This window comes from Rattus norvegicus, chromosome 1 (assembly GCF_036323735.1).
Source record: "Rattus norvegicus strain BN/NHsdMcwi chromosome 1, GRCr8, whole genome shotgun sequence".
NCBI lineage: Eukaryota > Metazoa > Chordata > Mammalia > Rodentia > Muridae > Rattus > Rattus norvegicus.
Window position 1 is genome coordinate 220,353,486 of NC_086019.1, and position 13,334 is coordinate 220,366,819.

General features: G+C 37.3%; 1 protein-coding gene and 1 pseudogene across 1 annotated transcript; one reads left to right on the forward strand and one right to left on the reverse strand.

Annotated features, from left to right (window-relative positions):
• Positions 1 to 2,347: 2,347 nt before the first annotated feature.
• On the forward strand, positions 2,348 to 2,874 carry Cops8-ps5 (COP9 signalosome subunit 8, pseudogene 4; annotated as a pseudogene).
• A 2,176-nt stretch (positions 2,875 to 5,050) lies between these two features.
• On the reverse strand, positions 5,051 to 5,995 carry Or9q2 (olfactory receptor family 9 subfamily Q member 2). The gene has a single exon (NM_001001276.1). It carries the CDS (start codon positions 5,993 to 5,995, stop codon positions 5,051 to 5,053), a length of 945 nt encoding a protein of 314 aa, NP_001001276.1.
• Positions 5,996 to 13,334: the final 7,339 nt, after the last annotated feature.

Below are 13,334 nucleotides of genomic sequence, written 5' to 3' on the forward strand. Positions count from 1 at the left end.
TGAAGCAAAGAAGTGCAGGCTCTCAGGAACCGGATGTAGATCTCTCCTGAGAGACACAGCCAGAATACAACAAATACATAGGCGAATGCCAGCAGCAAACCCCTGAACTGAGAATGGGACCCCCGTTGAAGGAATCAGAGAAAGGACTGAAAGAGCTTGAAGGGGCTTGAGACCCCATATGAACAACAATGCCAACCAACCAGAGCTTCCAGGGACTGACCCTTGGCTCCAACCTCATAGATAGCAATGAACCTAGTAAGAGCACCAGTGAAAGGGAAAATCCTTGGTCCTGCCAAGAATGAACTCCCAGTGAACATGATTGCTGTCAAGAGGGTGGTAATGGGGGGAGGCTGGGAGGGAAACACTCATATAGAAGGGGAGGGGGGGGAGTTAGGGGGATGTTGGCCGGCAAAACCAGGAAAGGGAATAACAATTGAAATATAAATAAGAAATACCCTAATTAATAAAGATGGGGGAAAAAAAGAAAGGGCATATGAGAGAAAATATAAAGAGTATAAAGACACTTTGAGGAGAGAAATTACATTTACATATATATTATATTATACTCTCTCACTCAAACACTCAAACACACATACATACACACACATACACACACACATACACAGACATATATGAATATGTATATATTCAACCAAAGTATCATAATAGTTTCCAGAGTATATCTATGTGTTGATTTTTTAATTAAGCAGTTTAAATTTTTGCATATTATGGCATATGAAATAAACTTCAGTAAAGCAGTTATGAAATCAGAGCAATTCAGAAAGGATTTCACACACATCCTTTAATAAATACAAGTATGGTAGAACAAAATAATTCCTGAAATATATATAATTCAACATTTTAAATTTTGTTAATTAGTGAGAAATAACAATCATTAACATTTGGTGGAAATGCTACATGCTTTAAGTGGTTATTTAAAATATTAGAGAAATAAACACTGGAGTTAAAACAAAATCTAAATACTAGACTAGGTTGGTGAGTGCCTAGTTGCACAATGTTTATTAGCTGTTTATGGAGACAACTTTGATCAAGAGTAGTTGGGAAGAAATTTGGAAGACAGTAGCTCATCAAAGGCAGTCTTGCTTTCTCAAAGAAGATCCCTTAGATCTTGTATATGGATATAGAAGAGGGGCTAGATAAATTCTGTAACGTTACATTTTGACACATTTATGAGGCACCTGAAGGTACCTAAACAAACTTCTATGAAGCATTGAGATCAAGAGTACAATTGGAATATAATTGTCACTAAAGAAAACTAAAAAACTGTGAAGCAGTGCAGGGAAAAATGTATAGTGCATGTAGGTTCAAAATAAATGGAGGTTCAAAATCTCTGAAGAGCTGAGATCAGAACCTGTTTCCTCTGCCACTTTCTTGCTACTCAACTTTTGCAAGTCACATCACCTTTCTGGGCCTTATTTTCTTCTTTGCTTTGAGAGTCCTCTTTTCCTTTGCTAAGGGAAATAAATACAATTTATTTTAATTTGATTTCTCAGGGGAGTAAAATGAATGATTCACGTAAAGCTTTTGAGATAGTACCCTCTATGTGATAATGATGCATTATCTCAAGAATTGTTAAATAATTATTGGTGAATGTTCCACTTCTGTTGGAAGCATCAACAACCAAAGTGCATCTGGGCCAGAATGCATCTGTCTTAGATAATTCCCAAATAAAGAAACACACTGATCTCTTTACCCATGACTATTGATTATGATTAAGAACATAGATAATCATAATAACCTACTAAAAATGCTGAACTTACTAAGAACTGTCCCACTCTTCATCAGTTCCAAAATATTTCATAGCTAAATGAGACACATGCATTCATTATTGCATACGAACGTACATACATACATACATACATACATACATACATACTTACATACGTACAACGATGCCTGGCTCAGGCATGTACACCTACTATAGAAGATGATGTACTCAGGGTATGTGAGGTCACTTTACCCCAATCCACAGTGTTATCTGTGTAAAAACAGAAACAAAAGTGGATGCATGTATTCTGTTATCTATTAGAAGTGCAATTTCCCCCTCATTTTTTCTGAAGCATAACCACCAAACACTTTCCTAATCTACATGATATATGTCCTTAGCAATGATAAAGTTCTTAATAATTGGAAGTTGCTGTTCCATTTTTTCACATATATAACTTTCTCTCTTTTTCATACACACAGAGAGAGAGAGAGAGAGAGAGAGAGAGAGAGAGAGAGAGAGAGAGAGAGAACTATATATGCTGAAATATGAGTTTTTGTGGGCTATAAAAAAAATAAGTGCTGGGTCTGTCTGGCAGTGGTGGTGAGAACAGTGGGGAAGATGGTCGTGTTAGTGATAGCAGATAGTTTCAGAAAGCTGCTGGATCAATGAGACAACCACAAGCTTGAGACTCCAGGAGGAATACACTGGCTTGAGACTGCCAGTGTATGATCAGGTTCTAACTTTCTAGTTACTCAAAAATGATATGAAAAATGCAAGATATCTTTGGAAGAATGTACCAACTGCAATAAAGTCTGCAAATTATGAACTTGGATAAATTTGGTCAGTAGGAAAGCATATTTTGCAAAGAGATATCCCCAGGATCTATTTCACCATCAACTCCCACCAGTGGTTGGAGACTGTACAGCCAATTATGGAAGCTCTTAGAGATTTACCAAAGAGACAGGCCCTTGGCCTGGTCTCCCAGGGTTATAACTCCATAATCATAGATGACATCACAGACTTTACCACACTTAATGTGACTTTGCCAGGCTTAAAGTGTGTTGAAACAATCATGGCAGGCTGACTCCACCACAAGAAAGTTTTTTTCCCAGGAATCAGCCTTAGTAACCCAAATGCTTCTTTGAAGAGATTCATTCTCTTATCAGAGTCTGCCGCAGTTCTCCCAATCGCATATGATGAAGTGCATTTTATAGTTTTCTCTTCAGGGATTGTATTCGATATTCTTGGAGATGTTTTCATTCTATTGATCACTGACTGGAGCCATCAGTATTATCAGCTAAAGTCCATCAATGACTGGACTCCTAACACAAGTAGCAAAGAGTGTGTTATTTCATACTCCACACTCCTATTGAAGGATGTGCTTGGGATTTAAGGAAAACCGTCCAACCCATTTGGACTTGCTTTCTGCAGAATGTAATCTTTCTTCCCACCCCAGACCAAGGAATCAGTGATGTAGAGTAAACAAAAGATGAGGGATGGTAGAATATTTCCTGGTGGAAAGCTTATCAATGCCACATTGTTTTACAGTATGTGCAAGCATCCACTCTATGAGGAGGACAGTGTACAGTGAGAAAGCAGCATATGTCTTTGTGTGAAACTCAATTTTAAGTTCTGATGTCTCCTTTCAGAAGAAGGGAAAGGCATGGAGTGGAATGTGAGCTTAAGGAAGTTCCTGAGCTGAGGGATGGCCATGTGGTTCTTTTGTTGTGCATTTGTTCCTATGCCCAAATGCCAAATGCAAAATGTGTCTATTGTTGTTCTGGTTTCTTTTTTTTTGTTTTTGTTTTTCCGGAGCTGGGGACCGAACCCAGGGCCTTGTGCTTCCTAGGTAAGCGCTCTACCACTGAACTAAATCCCCAGCCCCCTATTGTTGTTCTTATATGAAAGTCTTTGAACCTCTGAAATGGTTATTGTATCTTCAGGTTAAAACAGTCTGATTCATTTATTCTGCATTTGTTCAATAAATACTTAACTGAATTCATAAACTGTTTCATCTAAAGCAGTGTCTAGAAATTTCACACCTTGGTTTTACTGTGGGCACATTATAAGTTTGTGCTTGTCTCAAAAATACATTCTAAGTTTAATATCTTTTGTTCTGTTTATTATTTTGAAATTTTATACATACCTATAATGTATTTAGATCAAATTCACCTTCCTTTCATCTGGTCCCTCCCCTAGAATTTTTGATTGAAATAAAACTATCTCTCCTGTGATACTTACACAATTTCTGTTTTCATTGATTTTATTGACTTTTTAAATCATCTTTGATAATACAAGTTTTAAAAATAAAAAATAGTGCATTCCTCACTGGAAAAAAGGGGAAAAATGTAAGTAAAATTATAATAAATGCCAGGCTGTGTAATTGAGATGAGGCAATAGACCATAGCTAGAAGAAAGAGTAATTAAGAGCTCAACATCTGATTGACAGGGAACCCTACTTTTCCACTTGCCCTGACATGGATAAATAACTTAAGTGTCATGTGGTGTGTGTGTGTTTGTGTGTGTGTGTGTGTGTGTGTGTGTGTGTGTGTGTGTAGAGTGAAAAATATATATATATAATGCATTATTACATATAGAGCAGCACACCTCACAAAGCACAAAAACAGCTAAAAATTTAAAACAAAAATTCCTATAACAGACCTTTGTAATTCCTGTAATTTATAATGTTTATAAAATCATTAAGTTACTACTATTCCTTTAATTTTCCTGTGATCGTTCAGAATCCAGAAGCAGAAAATTTTTAAATTCTTAATAATAAACCTCAGAGACAGAGTACCTGTATTTCCAGATAGTTTTGTGCTTGTTTTCCAAATATTTTTGCCTAGCCAGCATGTACTTGTGCCAAGAAGAAAATTGAGTTTACTAAATACTAGTGAAAGTGATAGCAATAGTGTGGGCCCACTCATATAGTTGAACTACCAAAATATTTCTCTATCAATTGAATTAATCTATTCATGTTAGGAAACTAAATGCAGATGAATTTGGAAAACAAAGGTCAACATTGAAACCTAGGAATAATTCATTCATATAATAAATTAGCATTGAAGAGTTTTTATTTGCAAATGATTTATTTGTTCAGCACAGTGCTAAGAAAATATTCTTTTCTCATGTCATCTACTGTCCAGTTGTAAATATGTGTCAATATCAGATACATAAAATGTTCTTATCTTTCAAATGATGATGAAGAAGTACATTGAATACTAAGTCAGAAAGTAAAGATTGGATGTTTCAATCCAACTTTGAGTCTAGGAAAGCCTTCAATTGTAGAAACAAAAGAAAGATATTGCTTGATAAGAGTATCTAGTTTCCCCGGGAAATCTTTGATCTTCTCAGAGATTTAATAATGGCCTCTTTTACCTCTTTATTTCTCAGGCTATAGATGAGTGGATTCAATAATGGGGTTACCACTGTATAGAACACAGACACAACTCGGTCCCTCTCTGAGAATTGGTCTGTATTATTTCTCAAGTACATGAAGATAAGGGTACCAAAGAAGAGAGCGACAGCAGTGAGGTGGGAGGTGCATGTAGAGAAAGTTTTGGCTCGGCCTCCAGCTGAGCGGATCTGCATGATAGCCACAATGATAAACAGATAGGATACAGAGATAACCACAATACAAGCAGGCATGACAAAAATGGCAAAGACAATTATCACCACCTCCTGGACGTAACTGTTCCCACATACGAGTTTTAACAGTGGCGGGAGGTCACAGAATATGAAGTTGATCTCATTGCTTCCACAGAAAGAGAGAGTGAAGGCTGTGACAGTACGAATAAAGCCACTGGAAAAACCAGCCACATATGCCCCAGTTACCAATCCTACACAGGCTTTCTCCGTCATGATAGTGACATAAAGCAGTGGTTGGCACACAGCCACATAGCGGTCATAGGCCATGATTGCCAAGAGGTAGCAGTCAATGGAAGCAAAGAAAGTAAAGAGGAAGAACTGAACTGCACAGCGAACTTGAGAAATGGTTGTGCCATGTTCCCACAGCACAGCAAGCATCTGAGGGATGATGACAGAGGAGTAGCAGATGTCCACAAAGGAAAGGTGACTGAGGAAGAAATACATTGGTGTTTGAAGTCTGCGGTTCTTCTGGATCAGAATGATCATTCCTGTATTCCCCAGCAGTGTGGAGAGGTAGAAACTCAAAAATAAAAGAAAGAGAGGGAGCCCCCACTCAGGATGTTCTGTGAATGCAGTCAGAAAGAACTGAGTCACGAAGGTATAATTCTTCCCAGCCATCCATCTAGGAGTTTACCTGTGAGAGCTAAGACAAGATGGAGAGAAGAGAACCTCACAATAGAAGAATAAGTCATTTCGAGTAATAGAGTGTAAATTAAGCCTTTGATATGTAGTCTTTTACTACAAAAAAGTTTGTAGACTAAGGAAAACTTAGAGAAATGTAGATCTCACTCTAAGGTAAAATGTGATGCATATTTCTATTACAGTAGACATGGAGAGTAAGTGGTCCTAGAACTGACAACCCAGCTCTGGTACAACTGCTCTTCAATTACCTACATAATGTTATAAGGAACACTTAATCTGTCTGAACCTTAATTTCTCTTGTCAGAAAAGGCTAATCTACCCATGTATTTATGAAATGATATGCTAATTAAAACAGATATAGGACATTGGAAAGCTAAAATCTCCATATAGGCTGAGAGTTCCTTGTTTAAATTTGTGAATGAGCATTTTTTTCTTAGTTTCCACTTAGCTCATTTTAACTTTCAATAACTGGTGTATATACAACATTTTTTATAATGAAATGCCATTGCTAATTGAATTCATTTTTCAAGTGAAAGTAAAATGTTAAATACTCAGAAATGTGATCCCTAAGTAAATGTTCTTCTAGAAAAATAATGTATACCTATATTTCTTCCAACGAAAAGCAATACAGCTAAAATAAAATAAAACTTATGTACTTGAAATTTTGTATGTTTGTCTTTAATATTAGACACAAAAGGCTGTGGATTGCAAAGACATAAATAAGCATTATATATGAGGGTTTAGAGTGAGTGAAGGGTAGTTATTGTAAATATAATTATCACGAAGAAAAAGAGAGTCTTTGTGGTTACTAGACCCAAACAACCCACGAGTTTCAAGTGTTTGTAAAACAACATTTCTGTAGCACACACCACCATAAAGCCTTAGAAAAGTTTTGCTGTAAACAGGATATTGAGAAATCTTCTTGATTCATTTCTTTTCATGTAGGTGAATTACCAAAGACATGATTTAATACCTACCTTCCAAATACTCCCAAATATATACTTATGTATAACTTTGTATCTAAGCTCTCAGAACTTGTGTGCCCAACACTTTTGTATAAATAACATAATGAAAGTTTATCCCATTAATTTAGTATGTTTTTATTTGTTCATCAACAGTATTAGAATATGCACCACATGATATCTTCTTAAGGGTATTTAGTATCTTTTATTTCTTGAAATTCTTCTTACCTGTGGTATGCCCATTAATAAAATTACATTGAGTAACTAGAGAATTTTTTTCACCATGCTTTTCCAAATGAGCATTTTATATTCTACAAATAAAACAGTATGATCCAAAGGAAAAAAATCTATTATTAATCATCAATGGTCTGTGCTGGTAGAAATATTTCTGTTTTTAGTTCGTCTGCATGAATTTGTAAGAAAGAGCTGCTGTACTAATTCAAGATGACTGAAAATAAAGATTCTGTATAGATAAATGCATGCATACACACACTGGCATTAACTTTGTAGCCAAGATAGTAAACATAAACTTCTCCAGGTTTTTAACAGAACCCCATGAGGATTGATTGATTATTCTCAAAGCCTCTAGTAAGGGTAGTTTAATAATGAGTGTACATATTTGAAAGGAAAATAAAACAAAATCTTGTACAACATAGTATTTATAAATATTAATGAATATTAATGGAGAAGTCTGAATGTAAATATATTTGGTAGTCCTTGAAAAAGATCTACAACAGTGCTATAAGGATTAACTTTGGTGATTAAAATGACAAATTCTACTAAAGCCAGGCCAGTGTTGAGCTGTGGTGATCCCCCACCATGTAAAACAACGAAAAAATTAGATGTACAAATTGTGAACTGCTTTACCTGATTCTGCTAGTACCTTTCTTCTTGTGGTGTTTCTACCTGTGGTCTGCAAGTAATTTCGACATCCAGTTCAAAAGGCAGAGCCTTGAGCAAGACATGTTTTCTTTTCAACTTTAGTTCCCTTGCCTTTGTTTCCCTTTTCTAAGGTGCAGCATTTTCTAATATTAATTGCACTGTGCTTGAGATGGGATACAGTCAGTTCTTTTATGTCTTAATCTTACTGCAAGGAATATCACTCTTTCCTCTCAGCATGATCAAATAAACTATCATTGACCCTAGTTTCCTGCAATTTCCTCAGACACCTGCCTCCATAGCAAGTCTTAGGCCTTGTCATAGCATGTGTCCCCAAGTTTCTGATTTGAACTATTCTGAATATAAGATGCTTGATATCCATCTTATGATTGCTATCAAAGAGCCACAGTCTTAATTAGCTCCTGGGGTGACTCTCCAGGGAAGATGATTTGGAATCTTCTTAATGAGGTCTCTAGCATTTTCAAAATTTGCTCTCTAATTTCAAACTCTCAAATCCCTACAATATGTCATGCTATCTCTCAGTGGAGTGTACTGGAGCTAGTTAATAGACTTGTCTTCTAACTACTTTGTACCAAAGAGAATGGAGCATATTAGAAGTCCCAAGAAATATTTTAGAGCTCAGAGGTCAGAAGGCAGTGAATTAACTTTCTACCATAAAAAAAGAAAATCCTAAGGGTAACTTCAGCACATCTCTGGTTCTATAAAATGAGAAACACTGTTATTTATTTATTTATTTATTTATTTATTTATCTATCTATCTACATACATACATACATACATACATACATACATACATACATACATACATATATACATACAAAATGCTGCCTCCTTCTGCTCCCCTCCCACAGAGTTCTTGCTCCCCTCCCCTTTGCCTCTGAGAAAATGCCTCCCCAGGTATCCCCCCATACCCTGGTGTATCAAGTCTCTTCTGGATTAGATTTATCCTGTCCCATTGAGACTAGACATGGCAGCCCTCTACTACATGTGTGTCTAGGGCCTCGGATCAATGTGTGTATGCCATTCGGATGGTGGCTTAGTCTTTGGGAGCTCCCAGAGTCCAAGTTAGTTGATCCCTGTTAAAGTTAGAAGACCTATTGATCTCCCTATGGATTTTTCATCTCCTTTAGAACCTTCAATGTTTACCTTAATTCTTCCACAAGGGTTCTCGACCTTCATTCAATGTTTGTCTGTGGGTATCTCCTTCTGTCTTAGTCAGTTATTGTATAAAGCCTCTCAGAGGTCTGCTATGTTAGGCTCCTATCTGCAAGCACAACATAGCATCATTAATACTGTGAGGGATTAGTACATCCAATGGGATTGGTCTCAAAATGGGTGAGTCACTGGTTGGCCATTCCTTCAGTCTTTTCTCAATCTTTGTCCCTGCATTTCTTTATGATAGGACAAATTTTGGATCAAAAGTTTTGTAGATGGATTACTGTCCTCATCCCTCAACTGGGGATCCTGTCTCTGGCTACTGGAGGTGGTCTCTTCTTGTTCCATAGCCATATCGTCTGATAAGGTAACATGCATTAACTCCTATGAACCTCCCTCATCCCAGCACTCTGGTCCCTCTTAAAGAATCCCAGGCCTCAGCCCTGAACCCTAGCAGTTCCCTATTTCATTCTCCTGGCACTCTGGTACTTACTCCTGTCACTGTCCGTGCCTGATCCTACCCACCTTCCACATTACCTCCCCTCTCCCACCAAGGTCACTCCCTCCCTCTATCTCCCATGATTATTTTGTTCCCAATTCTAAGTGGAATTTAAGCATCCTCAACTCAGCCTTTCTTCTCTTTTAACCTCTTTGGATCTGTGCGGTGAATCATGGGTACTCTATACATTTTTGCTAATACCAACTCATTAGTGAGTACATACCATGCATTTCTTTGGGAACTATCTGAAGGGGTGAGTACTAACTTTGCAAATTCCATAGATTCTAACTGTGTGTGTGTGTGTGTGTGTGATTCCTATGATATATATATATGTATGTATATATATATATATATATATATATATATATATATATATATAGTCTTGCAATTATCTCAAGTTATTCTTATGCAAGTAACCTCCAAAAATATATCTGAAGATAAAGCCTCAAAAGTTTTTATTGGCTGTCTACCCATATTTGACTGTCTCTGCATAGTGCCAGAAACTAAAAGTTTCAAGTTCCAGAGATGCCATCCTTTTTCATAAAGAACAGAGGTTAGGATGTTTTATGTTAGGACTTTTCTATATTTTTAGATAGAAATTAGTTAGTTCACTGACTCCTAACTTCTGAACTCCATAATACTTCTTGTGACTCTTTACTTGCTTAGTTCTTTGCTTTTACCAAATGAAAATATATCAGTTTTATAAATTAATGAATTTCACATAACATATCACCCTCACCTCTTATCTCTTTTTATAAATATGCATTTTAATCTGAAGATAGAGGCTCCCAGGACCCAGAAAAGGGAAGGGAGAACCCATAGAAACCATATCCAGATGTTAAGCAAGGCCCCCAGTTGGAGGAAGGGGCCACCCACCTTTCTCAAAAATTTAACCCAAGATTGTTCCTGTCTAAAAGAAATACAGGGAGAAAGAGTGGACCAGAGACTGGAACCATCCAGAAACTGCAGAAGGCATGTAGGGATACAGGCAGAGGCCTGTGACTGATGGAGTGGAATGAAGATGGGATACTGCAGAGCTTGCTACTTCTTGGTTTGCCCAGAGGTGCCTACAGGCAGGGAATTTAAGAAGAGTTCTCATCTGGTGGGTACTAATTGTTGCAAGTGTCTGGGATTTTGGTTATAGGTGTGGAGCAGAAGATGGAGTATAGAGGTGACAGGATAGACCTCATGGCTGCTGGGCTTTCCAGGGACCCAGCCAGTAGAGGGTTAGGTCAGGGTGATCTTCTCTGGTTGGCCCTGGCAAACTCTTTGGGATTCTTAAGGACCATGTAGTTTATGCAGGGCTGACATGGAGTATCCTTTTATTGTCAATCTTCCAAACAGGATCAAAAATGTTCATTGTTACAATATTTTCCATCATTCTTTTTTATTGAATATTTTATGTATTTATGTTTCAAATGTTATCGCCTGTTCTGGTTTCCCCCTCTCCCATTTCCCATCCCCCTTCTTCTCTGAGTATGCTCCCCTTCCCACCCATCCACTCCCACCTCCCCATTCTGGCATTCCCCTACACTCGGGAATCAAGTTTTCACAGGACCAAGGGCTTCTCCTCCTACTGATGACAGACAATGACATCATCTGCTACATATACAGCTGAAGCCATGGGTCCCCCCAGGTGTACTCTTTGGTGGGTGATTTAGTCCCTGGGAACTCTAGAATATTTGTTTGGTTGATACTATTGTTCTTCCTATGGGGTTGCAAACCCTTTCAGCTCCTTTAGTCATTTCTCAATAAAGCTCTTATGCTCAATCCAATGGTTAGCTCCAACTATCCTCATTTGTATTGGTAAGGCTCTGGAAGAGCCTTTCAGGAGACATCCATATCAGGCTTCTGTCAGCAAGAACTTCTTGGCATCATATCAAACCATATGGGAGCATATTATAGCAATGTCAAACAGAGCTCTGAAACCATGGGGGGACCTCCTGTTCTATCTGCATCCTCCATTCCATCCTATGCCTAGCAGGGACAACTAAATCTATCCATAAACCCATAAGCCTACTGGTACAGGAACTACCAGTTCTACCTGCAGCCCCAGAAACCTAAAACCATCAGATAATACCATGCTTGTGACACCAGGGACAACCAAATGCTAAAGGACATCATAAGAAGACAATCAACAAAAGCCAGGGCAATATGACACCACCAGAAACCATCTACCCTACTAGAGCAATTCCTGAGTATGCTTACATAGATGAACCACAAGAAAATGACCTGAAATCTAATATTATGAAGATGATCTACAACTTCAAGAAAGAAATCAATAAATCACTTAAAGAAATATAGGAAAGAGGCTCTTAAAGAGGAAATGAATAAATATAAAGAAATACAAGAAAATAGAATCAAAAGGTGAAAAAGGAACCTGAAATGGAAAATGCTACTGGCCCAAAACATACAGGAAATCAAGGACACAATGAGAAGATCAAACCTAAGGATAATGGAAATAGAAGACATTGAAGACTCCCAACTCAAAAGGACCAGTAAACATCTTCAAAATAATCATAGAAGAAAACTTCCCTAACCTAAAGAAAGAGATGCCCATAAACATACAAGCAGCGTACAGAACTCCAAACAGATTGGAACAGAAAAGAAACACCTCCTGTCACATAATAGTCAAACACCACATGCACAAAACAAAGAAAATATCAAAAGCAGTAAGGAAAAAAGGTCAAGTAACATATAAAAGCAGCCCCAACAGAATTACACCAGACTTCTCACCAGAGACTATGAAAGCCAGAAGATCCTGGACAGATGTCATACAGACTCTAAGAGAACACAAATGCCATCCCAGGTTACTGTATCCTGCAAAACTCTCAATTAACATAGATGGAGAAACCAAGATATTGCATGACAAAACCAAATTTACACAATATCTTTCTACAAATCCAGCCCTACAAAGGATAATAAAGGGTAAAGCCCAATACAAGGAGGAGAGCTACACCCTAGCAACAGCAAGAAACTAATAGTTTTACAAAAAAAACAAAAAAACAAAAACAAAAAAAAAAACAAAGAGAAGACAAGCACGGAAACATAACATCACTTCCAAACACAAATATAACAGGAAGCAACAATCACTATTCCTTAATATCTCTCAACATCAATGTACTCAATTCCCCAATGAAAAGACACAGATTAGCAAACTGGATACTCAATGAGGACGCAACATTTTGATGCCTACAGGAAACCACATCTCTGAGAAAAAGACAGACACTGCCTCAGAGTGAAAGGATGGAGAACAACTCTCCAAGCAAATGGTCTAAAGAAGCAAGCTGCAATAGCCATTCTAATATCGAATAATATAAATTTTCAACCAAAAGTCATCAAAAAAGATAAGGAAAGACACTTCATATTCATCAAAGAAAAAATCCATCAAGATAAACTCTCAATCCAAAATATCTATGCTCCAAATATAAGGGCACCTACATACATAAAAGAAACCTTACTAAAGCTCAAAGCACACACTGCACCTCACATAATAATAGTAGGAGATTTCAACACCCCACTCTCATCAATGGGCAGATCATGGAAACAGAAATTAAACAGAGACATAGACAGACTAAGAGAAGTCATGAACCAAATGGACTTAACAGATATTTATAGAACATTCTATCCTAAAACAAAAGGAAATACCTTCTTCTCACCACCTCATGGACCCTTCTCCAAAATTGATCGTATAATCAGTCATAAAACAAGCCTCAACAGATACAGAAAGAGAAATAATTGCATGTGTCCTATTAGACCATCACGGGCTAAAACTGATCTTCAATAAAAATAAGGAAAG